We start from the raw sequence: 17,881 nt of genomic DNA on the forward strand, positions 1-17,881 counted from the left end.
AGTGTTACTGGAAGACGGATGCAATATCCACTCAGCTATTCAAATGAATGGCCATTTATCGCTGAAAATCGTTTTAAACTCTAGATTAAACACATGCACTTCTAATTCTTATCTTCTTTTAATAAACTTTTGCTTAAGACCTAATGGTTTTAGCATATATGAAACATGCCGAGAAATTTTATTCTAGAATATAATATTCTTACTTTTCTTTTGAGAGCTCGTGGATCTCCTTCAACACATTTATTAAGGCCAATGTTCTCGAACCCTCAGTCTGGAACATCAACATATTTAAGTTTATGCTAAACCAAAGACAATTATTAATTTGAAGTCACGTATTTCGTTTTAATAGAAATAAAAAAAACTTATCATTTCTCACTGTTTCGTCCCTTTTTTGCAGCACTCAATATTTTCCTCTTCTTTATTAAAAAGCACAAACTATGATACTTTTGTTTTGACATATAAATTGGACATGAAGTTTAAAAATCAGTAACGCTTTTGAGAAGACAGTGCAACCTAAATATGTACACCTGATTTCAATACATATAAATCACAGTTTTTGTTTTTATATCAAACAAAATATTATGTCATTAGATTAATCGAATTTTAATATTCATGCTTACATATACATAGTAAAAAAGCTATGATATTCTTTATTATGAATTTTGAAGAATGATTCATAGCTTTTATTAAAATGTCTTATACCGCTAAGTGATAAGACAGAATAAAATGCTTAATGACATTTTTTAATTTAATCATTATAAAAGGTCTTCTCTTTTCTCTCAGCTTTCCAAGATTCCAGGATAGTTCTCACAAAATGACGAATTCTTCAGATGTAAAGATGTCGCGTTCAACATGGTTTACCTGAACGCTCAATGGATATTCAGGGATGGTGAATGTGGTTCCGTTATCAACATAAATGAAGGACGCTCCTTTGTTTTCATTATTTATAGAAATATATGCCAAGCTTTCGCTTTATTTGTGGTAATTAGATGTAACGTAGTTGCTAAAGTTGTATTATTATGCTGTATAGAACTGCGTCACATTTGTTGACCGCTGATATGTTTAAATGTATAAAAATGAATGAGAGTATTTCTGTAAATAAAGTATGTTCATGATATTTTAAAGTAGTCTCATTAAATTGTAAAATTTTCTTAAATTAAGATATATTTACAATATAGTTGTGAAAAATGGCTGAGGCAGCTTAAATGTAATGGCGGAAACCTATTTACTATATTCGGTTTAATATGAGATACGTTTTAAAAAGAAATGCCACTGACATTACATTTAGATTTTAGAAGCCCAATAATTAAAAACTTAGTCAAGTAATTTATCACTCTTAAATTTCATATTAAGAGATAATCTGTTTACCTAGTTATACTTCAAGTTATGATATTTCAACAAGTCAGTTATATTTCTTGTAGAGCATTTTAGTATACCAATCAAGCAATCAATTAACTATAGTATATAAGCAAGCTCGGGTAACTATATTTTATGTCAGCAAGCTTTGTATATTTTCTGAAACATCTTAAGAAATCAGGCTCATTGTGTCTGATGCCTTTTTACATCTGGATCATTGTGGTGGTTAGTAGCAAGTCATATGCTTGCTGGCTACTCACAGTAGCACGAGCAACATGCGGTCTAACGTTGTTGTGCTAAATATCTCTTCCTGGGATATGCTGCAAGTAAGGCAGAATTGGATCTACGAGCAAATCAACATAACGCTGAATTATTATGTTGACGGATAGAGGTGAGAACAGACAGCTAGTAGAAGATAGCCTTCCATTCTAGCCTTCATTGCCAAATTTTGAGTTTATATGGACATTTTATTTCGTTATTCAACATACATTGTTTTAAAAAAATAAACGTGTCATTCTACAATTTTTTCAGTTGCATGATTCCAAAGTCCAATGAAACTCCACAGCGTAGGACAATCGTGACTGACATCACGAATAGCACTGTCTATTGAGAGGTCAGGACACCTTCGTCACCTTAAGAGATATGACCTGTTACACCTATCAGATCACTTCTTCGCTATTAACACGCAGTACACATAATCTGCATTTTCCGTCCCGACCTACGTTTACCCTTTCAACAATAGCCCTTTCCAGATATTCCTCTTAACAGTGGCTTCAACTCCTACTAATGCAGTAGAGAGTGCTTCTTCATCCAGCAACGAACGACCAAGCGATTTTCTAAGACTTCATTTACTTAATACTATTCAACGCTCCCAGCAATATTCCCTTCAACGACGCCCGTGACACAATGAATTTCCAATCAGCGCCGTTTGTAGCACAAATATTTTGGATTGTATTAAACGTTATGGCATTCCAAAGCGAGGCCAATTCTTTGCTTGTGGTGTGAAAGTTGATGGCGTTGTCAGTAAAGATGGGGTAAGAGCGTCACATCGATCGATACGTCTCTGAAATGGCATCATAAACGTATCAGTTGTCAAGCTCCTGACTAGTCCCAGATACAATTCAAGTGGTCGAGCATATGAATAACTTCTAGTTGTGGTGAACGGTTTGGAGAATGCAATTCATTTTGACAGCAGCGGAGCTTCTGTTTGGATACTCGGTAGCATTTGCGACAGTTTACAAGATAAACAACTACAACGGATCCGTTTAAGGGCTTCACTACTTCGCAAGATCCAATAATAGCGTAATTCAGAAAGAACTATTTGAACACCTAAGTGATATAGATATGAATATGCATATAGTGAATCATAAAGCGAACAAAAGGAAGAGAGCCTTCAAATAACAGAGGATGTCGTATGTTTAAAGACACTGACGCTCGACTTGATCACTCGACTGACTTCCATCTAAAATGCATCGAATTGATTTAGTAATGCAGTTGGGCCACTGATGTAGATTCGATCGGTTTGTAAATAAGTACCGTTAGGAGTAAATATACTCATTTGATTAGTATAAGTAAAGAGAAGAACTGGAATTGTATTTGGACTTTTACAGATTGAAACATTGTGCTTCTTTTTGTATTTAATGCAAAAAGAAGCAATAAGCCTTTAATACAAAAAGACTTTTCCTTTTTGTCACTATTATTAAAATTATGTTCTCGATTTCTTCACAAGAAACACAGACCAGCAGCAGTACGCTTTAGTTTTTGAATACGTATCAATATTAGCATAGTTTCACAGTTTTAGCTGCTGTAAATAATTAAATGTAAAATAAACCAGTTTCTCACTTCTTATCTTTTGAGTTGTAAGTGCTCCTTCCATGTCTTCTGCGAAAACTGATGGAAAGCGGTAAAATTCCTTGTGAAATTTTCTCTCTTTTGGCGTGAATAAGCCATCCTCAACAGATGTCATCAAGAAACCCATGTAAACTTTTGGGTGCTGAGACACGACCACATGCTCCCATATTTTCCCTTAAAGCACTCACAGCCTGCAACTTTCAGTTGTAGTCAATGAAAACTTCATTGAAGGCTGTAGGTGATAGATGTCACATTGGCGTACTGTTTCCCAAAAATTCGAGGTGATCTTGAATTATTCTAATTTTATCACCAGACATGTTAATGAGAAGATATTTGTAATTTAATAAGTATCTGCTATAATACTTATTTCATCAACTAATCTCGGAACAGCTTTAGTATTGGTCCTTTCGGCGAATTTTTGATTTGGCGACAAACTTCGGTCGCCAAGGTAGAGCTTTGAAGATCGGGAAAAAATGGCGGATTGTCAACAAAACCCGATCTAGACTAAATAACAATTCTAAAAAATAAGCTCTTCATCAGAACAAACAGTCTTTCTCTAATTTTCAACATTTCTACTACTGCTATGATAAATTCTTAGAACACTACCGTAAATGAATTTATGGCAGTGATTATGTTATGAGTAATGAAATTTACAAAAGTTTAGTATTTTAGATTACAAAATATAATATTAATGTATTAAACATTAATATTTTGAGTAGTTAGTTAATATTTATATTATATTAGTATTTAGCTAATATTTTAAATTTACAAAAGGTTAATTTTTATGTTATGAAAAATGAAATTTACAAAAGGTTAACAAATGCATTTCAAACTAGTATATGTTACTTTAGTTTCTTAGATTCGGTTATTAAAAGAAAATAAAAAAATCTTAATATAAGTGAAGGAAATCAAATTAAATTATAATGAGTAAATTTTGTACCAGCGTTAGAAATACTTTTTATGATTAAATTTTGTAAATGGTAAAAATATTAAGAAGCGTATATTTTTTAATCACTCTATTTATTAAAAGTAATTTATGATTATAATTTAAAAGCTAAAATTAAATTATCATACTGAGTAAATTCTGTACCAATGGTAATAATAAACAACAACCATCATAACTGATGATTTCTGTGAAAGATTCGAACATTGGAATTCACTAGTGGTGGAGTGATAAGCCACTGAACAGTGGTAGTTCAGGCTGGCTATATGGGAGTTTTTGTGGTTTTCCTTACATGTAATGTGAATCTGAGCCAGTTTCTCTTAAAAAGTCCTTTATGAAGGCATCCTTCTTCCTCTACCAGCGTATATATTTATTTTCTATTCATAAATACTCTCTCTTCTTATTTCTTAATTGTAAATCTTATTTCTGAAGTGATGGAGTGTTGCATCTATAGGTCGAAAAATATGGTCAATATGTTTGCAAAATCCTGTTCAGTTTTGGACAGCATTTAAAAATGCATTACACTAGTTCATGTAGTGAATAATTAATCAGGGAACAAAGTATAATGTAACGTTTCTTTATTTTGTAACCAGAATTATTTTATGTTTGGGATCTTTACTGTCAATTTCCCCATCCGTTTTCCCACCAGAATCCAAATGAAATTTTTAGTTTCTAAAACAAACAATGTTTTGCCTTTCGAGGCCATATTACTAGGTTGCTAGATAAGATAAGATTTGTAGTCTTCAGTCTTGCATTATAATTGCTGATGGTTAAATTTCATGCCGGTTAAGTTTTGAACAAACTTTGCATTAAATTGATTTGTGTAGCCTTTGGCTACAAATTTATTTGAATTTAAATTTTACATTTAATTGTTATGATAAGTTATCTTACCACAAGTGGTTGATTGAGTCGTAGGCAAAGTGTGTCTTATGTTCTGCACATCAAACTTTATAATAGAATAACAGTATATCTTAACCTAATAAGAATATATCTAAAATTTATAATAATTACATTTAAAGACATTGAAATCAGTATCTAAGTGCTTGCCATGTAGTCAAATTTTATATATAAATTGTACTCATACTTTTATTAGAATTTTTATTACAAAAAATTCAGATTTCTGTTAGATTAAATGTTAAAGTAATGTAGAAAATTTGCATAAAATTTAAAATAAAAAGTCGACTGTTATGTCAACATACTATTAATAAAAGTAATTACTCAGTGAAGGTTATTTATATACAGCTATTAGATTGCGAGATTTACAAAAATTTGAGAACTGTAAATTATAAGCAATATATTCCATAATCTAAGCAACATTATATTTTTTATAGGCAGACGAATTCTAAAAATGTTATAAAAGCAATAATGAAACCTGATTTTGGTCTATGAATTCATGCAATTCCCTAACAAATGAGGCAAAAAGGTATTTTTAGACCATGGTAATTTTGATCACTGCCCATTTTAAGAAACATCTAAGAAGTCTAAATTTGTATGCAAAGGAAAGGAAACACCAAGAGTTTACCTCATGCTACTAAAAATGTTTTTTTTTTTTTTTCCTTTGGGGGGCAGTTTATAATATGCAGAGTTGACACATGAAAAAATGTCAAGACTCATATTAAAAGCCTCCGTTTTTAACTATCAAATTTTAGCTTTTTAAAAATATTTTGAATGTTGTGCTTTCCTAACACGAAAGTAACTTTAAGAAAAACATGAAGTTTATCCCTCTGCCATCAAAGCTCTAATACCTATCAAATTCGTTAAAGTTAGGTGGACAGAAATGGCGGCATATTTTTCAGCTCAGTATTTAGGGTTACCATAAATAACAAGGTTATCATAATTTTTCATTTATCGCACCAAAATGTCGCCAAACAAATTTCTCGCCAAAAAGGACTAATACTAAAGCTGTGCCCTAATGTCTTTAATCTCTTTGGTTCGTCTTCCAAACAATCGCTCAAAAATACGGGTTTATCAATGGTTGAAAGATTCGGGTTATCGTCGACAGAGGACTTAAAGTGTTCCCCAAACTTAGAAGTTCTTTTACATCCCCAGGGAATAGCTCAAGTTTAACCGTCTCTAAATTCGCATTACAGGAATGAGAAATAAGAATAGGAATATTTAGGAACAAATTATAAACCAGAAATTTATTAGCAGTTACAGGTATAACATTCTGAATAGCTTTAGATGCTTTAAAAATAGCGAGTTTGACAGCGTCTTTATATTCTTCACAATGTAAAATATCAGATTCATATTCAGCATCGGAGAATAAATTATGAATACCATTATCCAATAATTCCATTTCACTCAACATATCTATCAAAAGATATTCTAAATCATCATTATTTACATCTTTGAAACTATCATTATTAGCAACTTCATAACAAAGCGAGTAATATTTGCTCTAACATTCTTTGTTTAAGAAGTGTAATATTATCCATATCGTCACCTTAGAACGACATTTCACATTCACAAGTAAAGAAACAAAATTCTAAACGATATGCTTAAAATAAAATAAAAGCACACTCGCTGTTAATTCGAGGTAGCAATAGCATAAAATGTTCCAAATATTGCGTCTATCAAGTTTCTCCACCAAAATGACTATACGCATATTTTATTTCGTTATTCAACATGCAGCGATTCTAAAAATAAACATATCATTCTTACAAATTTTATTATGTTGCCAGATTCCGAAGCTCAATGAAATTCCGCGCGTAGGAAAATCGTCAGCACTGTCTATCGAGAGATCGGGACAACCATCTAAATATATAACATGATAGACTTTGAGACAGATGTCTTGGCCTCAAAACTCGTGACGATCTGCTGTAGTGATGAATAGTTAGCAGCAGGAGTCCCCGTCCTCCGTCACCTGGAATTTTGACACTGTTCGTTTGCGGAAAAAATGACGTGTCGACGAAATCAAAGTAAGGAACTGTTAAACGGCAAGACTTAATACGACTTCTAAAGTTTCATATGGGAAGGAAAAAATTGCGTTCGGTCGGGCTTTTATACTATTTATGTTTCTAAAGCACATATCCGACTGAAATTAAGCACTTAAAAAATTTCATCATTTGCATATCGTTGCATTTTACCTACATATCAATATACTCTCTCAGTTAGTCATATAATAAAATCTTTCAGTTTGTATACAGTCTTTCAATTCTTAGATCTTTTCCCCTTAGAAGCTGTAATTACAGTACTGAAATATATTGCTGCGTTCTACGGGTTCGTGAGTTTGGAATGATTGATGACAACACTTGATGAAGAATCAAAACATTATTAATTCGTCAGTATTACCAGGACAGCTTCGAAGACAGTTGTCGAAAAATTACGATAAACACGCTGAAACAATGAGCAACACAGCCTTCAGAATATCTGGCTATAACGGTGAAGACAGCTTCCCTGCAAAGCACTAAATTATAGCTTGCGACTCAGTCGATCGCTCTCGAGCTAATCTCTAAACTCAAGACATTACTACAGCACTCAATATATTCAAAATACTCCCCTACTTCGCGTACAGGCAGGGTATATATAGCTTTTGACCTACCTTCGAGAACATTCCTGGGAAAACCGGTAAGAATTCATAAATGGGGGATTTCGCTCCAAATCTGTCAACCCTACTTTTCCTTGCCACTTTCTGTCAATCCTAACTCTGCTTTGAGGGAAAGCTATCTTTCCGCAGCTGGGTATTTCATTATAATATGACGTGTCGACGAACATGTACTACATTGCTCAGCATGAAATAATGAACTGCATGCATGAAGTAACGAGAGAAATAAATGAAGTTCTTCTTCATCAATAAATCATGAATTTATGTAATTATATATAATATTAAAATTGTACCTGATGCATTTTTGCAGTATAAAATAGCAATTAAGTAGAGAAACACTAAATTCTAAAAAAAAGAATTAATGATCATTGTAGCCAGTGGTAAATAGGATCTCAGTCTACAATGCTCTTAATTGCGGAGAATTTTGAATACAAGACTTAACACTGAAGGCGAAAATCTGGAAGATTTAAATTAAATTCACACTCATAGCAAAATGTAACAATAAAAGTTTTGAGTACACTCTTGACATTCTTAAAGTATTTCTATCAAACAGCTAGTCTTCAACCGAAGTTAAAATCAAAAAAAGAAATTCATTTTTACTTCAGATAATACTAGGAAAAAATCTGATGTGTACACCGCATGACTTCCTTTTAATGAATATTAAATTATAAGCACATTTTCTATTTTCATTTCAGTTTTTAAACTTTATTGAAATGAACTAAATCTACTTCCACATAAACGCATAAACCACAATAGAATAAATGCACTCTTTAAAATTCACTATATTTGTTTACCATAGCGACATTCTGGAGCTAGGTTCACTTAACAGCGTTACATTTCGTTCATATTATAACTCAGAATGCATATAAATTTATATCATTAAAAGAATTATCTAATCTTTTCAACATGTTCTATTCAAATACTATAATAAATCTAAAATGATGTATAAAAGAAATTGAGCAAAGAAAACAAAAAAGAAAAGTTTTTCACAGACGATTCAGTATTTCTCATTCAATTAATTCAGTTCTCACTTCCCGACAAGGCAAAAAACAATACATAAAAGCTCAAAATACCTATAATAAAAATTACGAAGTAAATCTTAAACACTTATTTCCTCGAATAAACTCCAGAATGGATTAAACATAATTTAATTCGCAGTGATAAAAGAAGGCGTTACCTTTGTTGTGGCAAAGATCAGTTTCTCTAGATTGGCAACAAATCTGCTATTTTACCAAGTTTGAAATATAAACAAACATGTCCGCCATCGCAAAAATAATTAGGCTTGGCTGCACTTAAACATCTTTTAAATTGTTTATAACGCCACAAATATTGCATACAGATTTACTAAAGGAATAAAAACTTTAACCGGGAGATAAGAACAGCATAATTCTATCATTTTTAAAGCAAAAAAATTCACAACTTGCAAACATATAAGAGTAAAGAAACCGAGATCGCTGAGCCGGGTAACAGAGTGGGGATATATACGTATATACATATATTTATATACGTTTGGTGCTGCAACCAAAATACATGATATAGCAATCCTATATACAAAATTTCAACGTTCTGAGGAAACTCATTTTTGAGTTATGCGAGATACGTACGTACGTACAAACGTCGCGAAAAATTCTCTTCAGAATTCATTTTAAACAGTTTTGTAATTTTGGGGAGGGGGGGGAATAATCTTTTATTTTGTCTTTACGTACTGATGTCACGGAAAAACATCGTTAAATTGCATTCGATGGCGGTCAAAATGGATATTTTCTTTGAAGTATGATGGCTGAAACTTTTCGTGATTACAATACTTCCTTTTTACTTCGTACAAGGAAGTAAAAAAGGCAAAACTAAGGAAATAAGACATAATCATTTGAATAAATCATTGATTAAGAATATTTTATTCAATATGACTTTGCTCTGACGCCCATAGAGGAAAACTATTGTAGGGTCGTGAATCTTTAAATTTACAAATAAAATAAACATCCTTTAAATTTGAAAAATAAAAAGTAAGTACAGAGAATCGCTAGTGCTTTTGGCTGCATGCAATAGGAGTCTGAGATAGTTGATGTAAGTATATTGTATAAATACGATGCCGTATCTTTAAGAATAATGTAAAGGGTAGGGGTTTTATCACGGGGAAAAAAGGAAAAATTGGAAGGCCGGTAGCGTGGAGGAGAAGAGAAGGTTCCTTAGCGCTTAGCTGGAGACTTAAAACATATTGATAATAAAAAATTATGTATAGAGAAATTAGTTCTTTTAAAGAAGACCTATAAAGGGATATCTTGATCTAAAAACCAAGCCTTGAATATTTTATATGCATGAAATTTTTTTTTTTTGCTTTTTATTCATAATTACCGTAAATTTTTCAAAATTCAGTTTTGGGGTTTTATTTTTATTTATTACGCGGCGCCTACGCCAATCCATCTACACAGCGAAAGAAATCTCTGGCGCATAAGATACGTATCTTCGGCGCTTGCACCGGGAGTCATGATAATATCATATGACGGGATAGATTTGATAATTCTATAGTAATAATATAAAAAAAAATGTAGTTATCATACTCGTTTTAAAGTATTTATTTTAAATATAAAAACTTATTTTTCTTTAATTAAAATCCGATTAAATAGCTGCTTAACTGCAACATAAAACACAATTTTCAATAACAAAAAATTATGGGGCAAACATTTAAACATGTTGTTGTAAATTTAAAAAATAAGTTTTTTACCTGGCGAGGCGTACCCGATAAAATGCAATTCAAAATTCTGCATAGCAAACCTTTCTATTTATTGGAACAACAAATTTGATTTTTATAAACGATTAACCGGAACTGATTTTTTTTTAAACCCATTGCTATTTAAAACAAATTGACAAGAGGTTAAATGCTGGCTACTCAATTTTTTTATGATGAAATGATACCGTTTTGAGAACTTGTGGCGTTCCTCCCTTCTATCTCCTAACTGGAGGAACCTAGCGAACAGCTAAGCGAATAATCGCTTAAGTGCAGTAATAGAAACGTAAAGCTCAAAGAAGGGTTAATTATTTTACCCTTTATTGCTCAAAATAATGAATAACAGTCGGTCCCTTTATCAGGGCGTACAGCAAAGCCGCCACTTGCGCTTAACTCAAAAATGAAAGAAATAAGAACTTAACTAATGCTTAACTAAAGAGATGTAGACGAAGCTAACATAAATCCAACTAGTTGGCCCCTAAATATCGAATTAGATAGCGAAGAGCTATAACAGCTAGTAACAGCTTAGAGAGACGTCGCCAAAAGGCAAACGCGTGTTAGTCAGAAGCTCTGTTGTTCTCTCTCGAAGTCAGTGGACTTAATACTACTCTTACTCATTTTCATTAAACGCGATTCTAAAAACACATTCTGGTAGGAAATTGTAAGCTTAAATTAGGAGAGATAGGAAAGGAGCTTTAACTGTTAAAAACTTAGTATAAATCTTACAAACTAAAACCCGGGAGATGCATATAGAGATACGCTTTAAAAAGAATAACTATAATTAGTCCGTGTTCAATAGTTTATTCTGGTTCCATGCTCAAACGTTTGTTCGCTACGCTTGTAAACACAAAAAACTAGTGTAGTATATTAATTTAGAAGTCAAACAACAAAAATCAGCGTTATATTTTCAAATTTCACAGGACTAGTTTCAATGGTTTTACTGAACCATCATCTTCAGCTGCAAAAGCACAAATGAAAGAGATAAGATATAATCATACGATAAGAAAGCCTCGACAGGATATAAGCTACTGGCGCCATCTGTTGATGAAACCAGAACTAAAACATAATTTCTTTAAAGGCTGAAGGCAAAGATGGATTGGAATTAGGGTCGTTAACTAGAACAGAAAGATTTTTTTGAATGTGAAATGCCTCTAGAAAATACAGTTCACCAATGGAAGATGTTTTTTTGAATAATTTTGGCAGCAGAAAAATTGAAAGTGTGATTTTCGGACCAATAATGTTGGGCAACGGAAGACTTCTGTGTTTTCGTTTTTCTAACATATGCCTCATGTTCCTTGACGCGAAATTTTAAGGCTCTCTTAGTTTGGCCAATGTAAATTAAACCACACTGGCAAGGAATCCTGTAAATACCCCAGGAATTCATATCCGGAGTGGGGTCTTTAAGTGTGGAACTCGGAATTTTATTGATGGGAGACCGAAAAGTTAAATTTCTAATTGATATTATATTTTATATCTAATTGATGGAAAGAAGGGAATGACAACAGAATTTTTATAATCTCCTAAAACAAGAGTGTGCCTTTTGGTGTGTTGAGATGAGAATTTTTTAACTGCTTGATTAATAATGTTGGATGAAAAGCCCCTGTCAATAGCTATTGCTTTTAAATAATTTAGTTCTTTATCAAGGGATAGTTTGGAGGAGCAAACTTGAAGAGCACGAAAAACAAATTTGAAAATATAACGCTGATTTTTGTTATTTGACTTCTAAATTAATATTTGTTCGGCGCGTTATTGTATCTTAATTAGTATAGTGTAATTTTTCTTCAGATCATGCCCACCCCACTTTCAGAGCATTGGATTTTTCAAACCTTTCAAAATATTCATTATTTAAGTTTAGATTTTAAAGAACATGATCACACCGAAGTGTTTCAACTCTCTTTGTTTTTTTTTTCAGCTACAATTAATAAAACAATACATTAATAAAAATTATGATTATTTAACAATACATTAATAAAATTATAAATAGCCTATCGCTAACTAATTGACTACCTTTTAAAGATTAAATAGCAGCTGCCATTTGAATTTTGTTTCCAAAATAAAAATGATGGGGAATTTTTCGGTGAGAAATCTTCAGCAAAATTACCAGTGGTTCGAAAACAGACAGTAATATTTAAGGACCTCCTATGGAAAAATGTCGTTTTGCTATACTTTTGAAAACTTACAATTCTTTAAATTAGTCAAGTCATATTTCAAATAGAATATTAAGTCGTTATTTCAGTCAGAATATGATAGAAATTACTTCTCCGATGGCTAAATTAACTTGTTAAACGCTCAGTTAACATTTTATAACAACGAATTTCATAAGAGAAAGCTTTAGTTGAAATTTGTCGTGGAAAACTGAACTAGCACTGAATTGCTTCTTTTATAACAAATGGAATTTTTTACTTCATAAGATATATTCAAAGTACTTTTTTATCTTTTCGAAAGTCCTACAATACAATCAACTAAAACAATGCTCCTCATAATCCGAAGGGTTTCAAAATACGTAACCCGAAAAAGCAAAAATAGAAATGATCCGTTTCGAACAATTGCTTCTGTTTTATTTTCCTCGAAGAATTTAGAAAGTGAGTATTTTGTAACGATTATTAGCAAAAAAAGTGAAAACTCGATTTTTTTTTCATCATTGCTTTACCAATCATAACTCTATTCATTTGTAATTGATTCCGATATGAAACAACTTCAAGAAATGCCCCCTTTCCTGTATGCTTGGGTAACTTTCATTTCTTTTTTTGAAATTTCATTGGCGCAAATTAGGCTCTTGGTGTTACACCCAAACCTATTCGACCTTAAACTTGGCTTTTTTTGACACATATTTCTGTCCAAAGACACGTAATGATTAAAATTTAAGTCGAACATATCTAACAAAAATAAAATACTGTTTCGAGATATACAATGCTTTATCTTTTTTTTTTTTCGTCTTCCTGGAATTTCTGCAACTTCATTGACAAGTTTCGTTCGTGTTAAGAATGTTATTATTATTATATGTGACCTTTTTTATGTTAGTTTTAGTTTTTGCTTGAAATAGTATTTGCTGCAATTTAGCCAAATAAAGATACGTCACCACAGTGTATATAAAAGGCGTACGCTACGCAGTTATCCATCAAAAATATCTTATTCGCCTTCTGCACTAGTAAAAGGATCATTTTCAAAATGTTCAGCAAGGTAAGATTTCTTTGCAAAATTCAAGAATTTTCTCTTAGATTCTGATCTTAATATTACGAAAAAATCTTTTTAAGAAAAATTCGCTTAACCGAAATCCGTCTTAACCGAAACGGGGAGAATAAAATAATGAATCAGTAAATAAACAACTAAAGTCATCTCCAGATGTTTTCAAATTAACGTTTTTTTTCACTGTTAATTCCAGCTACTTTTAAATCAACGTTTTTACTATACTTAAACGTTCTTTTCGGCACTGCATCAGCTTTTAGAAATGCATATTTTTTAAAGTCAGTAACTTATCTGTGTACATTATATACAAGTAAATGAACTCTAAAATCCCTGTTCAAAAGATTTTGAAAAGACACACATCCAGTGGAGGTTGCTTAACGCTGGAAGCACTGAAAAGGAGTGAAATTAAAAAACCGTAAGTGGAACAGCAAAGATTTCAAGAAATTACAATTAAAAATTTTACTGTCCGTCCTTATGTGATTTTGGGGATTCTGTGAAGACTTTCTTCAGACCTGTAATACTAATGATACTACGAAAAAGAATTACCGATATTAGAAACTTGACAGTTAAACGTGGGAAAGTATGATACTCTTTTTTTAAAATTTCAGATTATTAAATTGCCTTTCTTTTGTAAATGCATTTGCTATTAAACTACTGTGATATTAATTCTCATCTTTCGTTTTCTTATTTTATCTGTGGGATACAGACTTGGGTTAAAATGATAATTTAAAAAAAAACTACTTCTTTTAACTATAGCTGATTAATATTTCTTGCATGCCTTTTAAATCCAAGTGAAGTATTTGAGAAAGGAATTCTGAAATTTATTTTACCCAAAATAGATTTAAAAGTAAAGTTGTTGTGCAGAATAACTTCCAGAAATTTGATCCTTTTCTAATTTTCCATGAAAGTGAACCAGTACAGGAATTACCCGAAATGGCTTCAACTCCCACCAGCAGTTCGGATAAATAAAGCCATATTATGCAATTTCTTTGTTTGTTTGTCTGCTGCTGTTACTTTTTGAGATGTGCAGAAAATGTGAAATGGCTCGAAGAAAACTTAAATCGCATATTGTTAAATAAAATGAATGAGGTTAATGAGGAGGTAAATTCTGAAATCCAGTATTTACTTTATAAATTAACAGTCGCTATGTAAAAGTTGTGTGTGTCTTTCAATCGATATAATAAAGCAATCAAGCATTTAGCTACTACATCGATGAGCTCGGGTTCAATCTCCGGATAAGTTACAACTATTTCGGACAATACCGTGTTTACAAAATTATAAATCTTAAAATTTATTGGCTCTAACGTTCTGTAGAGAAACTGGACTTAAGCAAAACAAATGCGATATAAGAATATATCTCTGGGGAAGTTTTCGGTCTAATAAATGATGGAATTGGACAAAATTGTAATCTCGCTAACTGTCTTCAAGGCCTATGAATAAAAGAAACGTGCATCATCTGAACTATTCATGAGACCAGTCTAGATGGGGGATTAGCAACAAAAGCAGTATAAATCGTCAAATTTACGATTGACAAGTATGCTGTCAAGTATGTTTTATAAACGACTGCAATTAAATTAAAGAAAATATATTTTAAGAAATACATCAGAAATGAGATCCTATGGATGGTCTTATTTTCTTTTTTCTCACGTAGCGTGGATATCAATCATGCTTAAAATTTTCTAACTTTACCCACCGTGTTTCGCAATGAATAACAAAAAATAATGAACAGAACGTCATTGGTATAAAATACTGCTCACCTAGAAGAATTTTAATTTATGCTGTTAAGAAAATTGATGCATAATTTTCTTGCATTTGAGTACTTTGCCGTTTAGTCTTTATTAATTTTTAATTCAAGAGTAAAATATTAGGATATTTCTATTTTTTGCAGTACTAAATTCAGATAACTATTAAAATTTTCGTGTATTATATGAAAGGCTTAATATTTGAAATTATGATATTGTACTGATAACTTACACATTATAATCAGTTTCAGCATCTTTTCAAAAACTCCCAAAGCTCATAAGAAGAAGCAATATGAAATTTTGCAGGGGGTCACATGAATACTTTTTTCAAATTTTTCTTTTTCGTCCTCTTCCTTCTTAAGCCATTGTCCAGAGCGATCAAACCTATCGATCATTTAGCTCTCTCATCAATGAGAACTTTGCTCACAAAAGACGGAATTGGCACACATAAACAACCAAGTCTTAAACGGAAGTTCAACTCATATCCTAGGGTTTGAACTAGAAGTGAGTCTCCAGTAATTACTAGACAGTTCAGCGTAAAAGATATAAGAATATACTAACAACGGAAAGTTCTGCAGCATAAAATTCTCGTTTGAAATCAAGAATATCGAAACTACAAAATCTAATAATTTGAAATTTCTTGATAACTATCTAATTATTTGCACAATGAACATGCGCTTTCCAGTAATATAATCACTTTTGAAAATTTTGAACCATAAACTTTTAATGTAAATTTCAGATTTCGAGGGTCACTATATAATAGATCCCACTCCCAACTATGAAGTCCAAAAATATACACAGAAAATCATATTGCACAGTAACATTTTTGGGTTATTAATGATTAATGTGTAATAAAACTTACTTTTTTTATTGCAGCTCGCCATCCTCTGTGCTATTGTTTGTGGAGTTCTAGCTGATGGATACATAGGAGTAAGTTTTATATTAGATGGAGGTATATAATAATTGTAAACACATATGGCGATAATTACTTTAAAAGTTGTCCACTTATTAAAACATAAACAGATGTAAATAGAAATACTGAATGCTCCTCTAATTAAGAACTATGTTAAGAGAAACCTGAAATGTATTAAAATCCCTGTAAGCTCTGTCAATATTTCAAATTTCATGTAGCATAATCATGCAAATAAATAAAAGTAATTTAATTAATAATAATTTTTAAAAGATATCATAAACTGTAAAATCAGAAGATTTTCTTTATTGATAAAGTACAGTAATATAACAACATGGATTAGTTTGCTTCTAGGTATATTATTTCTTTCAGAGAATGACAGGAAAGTTTTATCATTTCAACCGAACCTCAAGAATGGAAAAAATTTAAATTACGAGACATCTTTACAAATTTTAACAAATTTTCATATTTGCAGTTTGTAGACATGATTTAATATTTAAATTTTGTAGCATATCTCCTTTATCACTCGAAGAGCATAAATTCGATCAAAATTGTGCATAGAATTTTGAAATATATTTTGAGATTCTCTAATCAAAACAGTAATATTGTCGAAATTAACTGAAAAGAAGTGTTAATGTCCTCTTGATCCACTGAGACAACAGATTGTAGATAATATTATGATTTACTTCTGATTTACAGCATTAAATGTTGTTTTAAGGTTAATCTTCGGATTATGGTAACTTGGCGATTTTTTGGCGAAAATTTGGTGACCAACCCTGCTACAGCAAGCTGCTAGTTTTTTTTTTTTTTTTTTTTTTTTTTTTTTTTTTTTTTTGGACAGCATTTTTTTTTTTTTTTTTTTTTTTTTTTTACGAAGTAAAGACATTTTTTTTTCTTTTTAAAATCAACATTTTTTTTTCCGACAATCTGCTAGCCGAATTACACTTATGCTAGAACTTTTATGGAACAAAAGTGCTTAATCATGACGAAGATTAGGTGCGAAATTGGGAGAAAGTGCAGAATCGCCCACTGCTTGCCGCGTTTTTAAGAATTGCACATACACGGTATCCATGTACACGTCGACCTATTTTCACTTAAAAAAAAAATCCCAGAATTGCACAAAAATGGCATTGCGCACACTCTTGACTTTATCCATGTACACTGCTCAAGTCCTAGCTAGTAACCTTTATCGCCTTACCAAAATGTCACCAAACTACGTACCTGTTACCATATTCCAAAGATTAGCCTGTTTAAATTTGAGTAAATGCTTTAATTGACGTACCAAAACATAAAATACTGCCTATTTGACACTTGAAAATATTACAGCATAAATTTAATATTATTTTAAAACTAAATTACATCCAACTAGTATTGAATTTATCAAGAAAAACCAATTAACCAGTTGACTGCATAATTCCATAGATAACATTGAAAAACAAATAAATCCGTAAAACAACCTTGATGTTCATTCAGGATTCCTACGTAGAATTAGAAGATATTAATATAAGGCATACATTAATCAAGAGGGCATTGCTTTTAACATTATCTGCTCAAAAAAAACTATTGACAGTCATGTATCAATTATTATCGCTTTCTCAGTTTCACACTTCTAGGGCTTTCAGTT

The 17,881-nt window shown here is 31.6% G+C and overlaps 1 protein-coding gene across 1 annotated transcript in view; it reads left to right on the plus strand.

Annotated features, from left to right (window-relative positions):
- Positions 1-17,881, plus strand: part of LOC118198640 (uncharacterized) — a 34,486-nt gene that overhangs the window by 5,472 nt on the left and 11,133 nt on the right. The window contains exons 4-5 of the mRNA XM_035370372.2: positions 13,516-13,599; positions 16,224-16,277. Of these exons, the coding sequence (XP_035226263.2) occupies positions 13,516-13,599; positions 16,224-16,277 (138 nt within the window). The remainder of the gene's footprint in view (positions 1-13,515; positions 13,600-16,223; positions 16,278-17,881) is intronic.

This window comes from Stegodyphus dumicola, chromosome 3, assembly GCF_044657685.1.
Source record: "Stegodyphus dumicola isolate Sdum_Otavi_A_Nest chromosome 3, ASM4465768v1".
In the NCBI taxonomy this organism is placed as follows: domain Eukaryota; kingdom Metazoa; phylum Arthropoda; class Arachnida; order Araneae; family Eresidae; genus Stegodyphus; species Stegodyphus dumicola.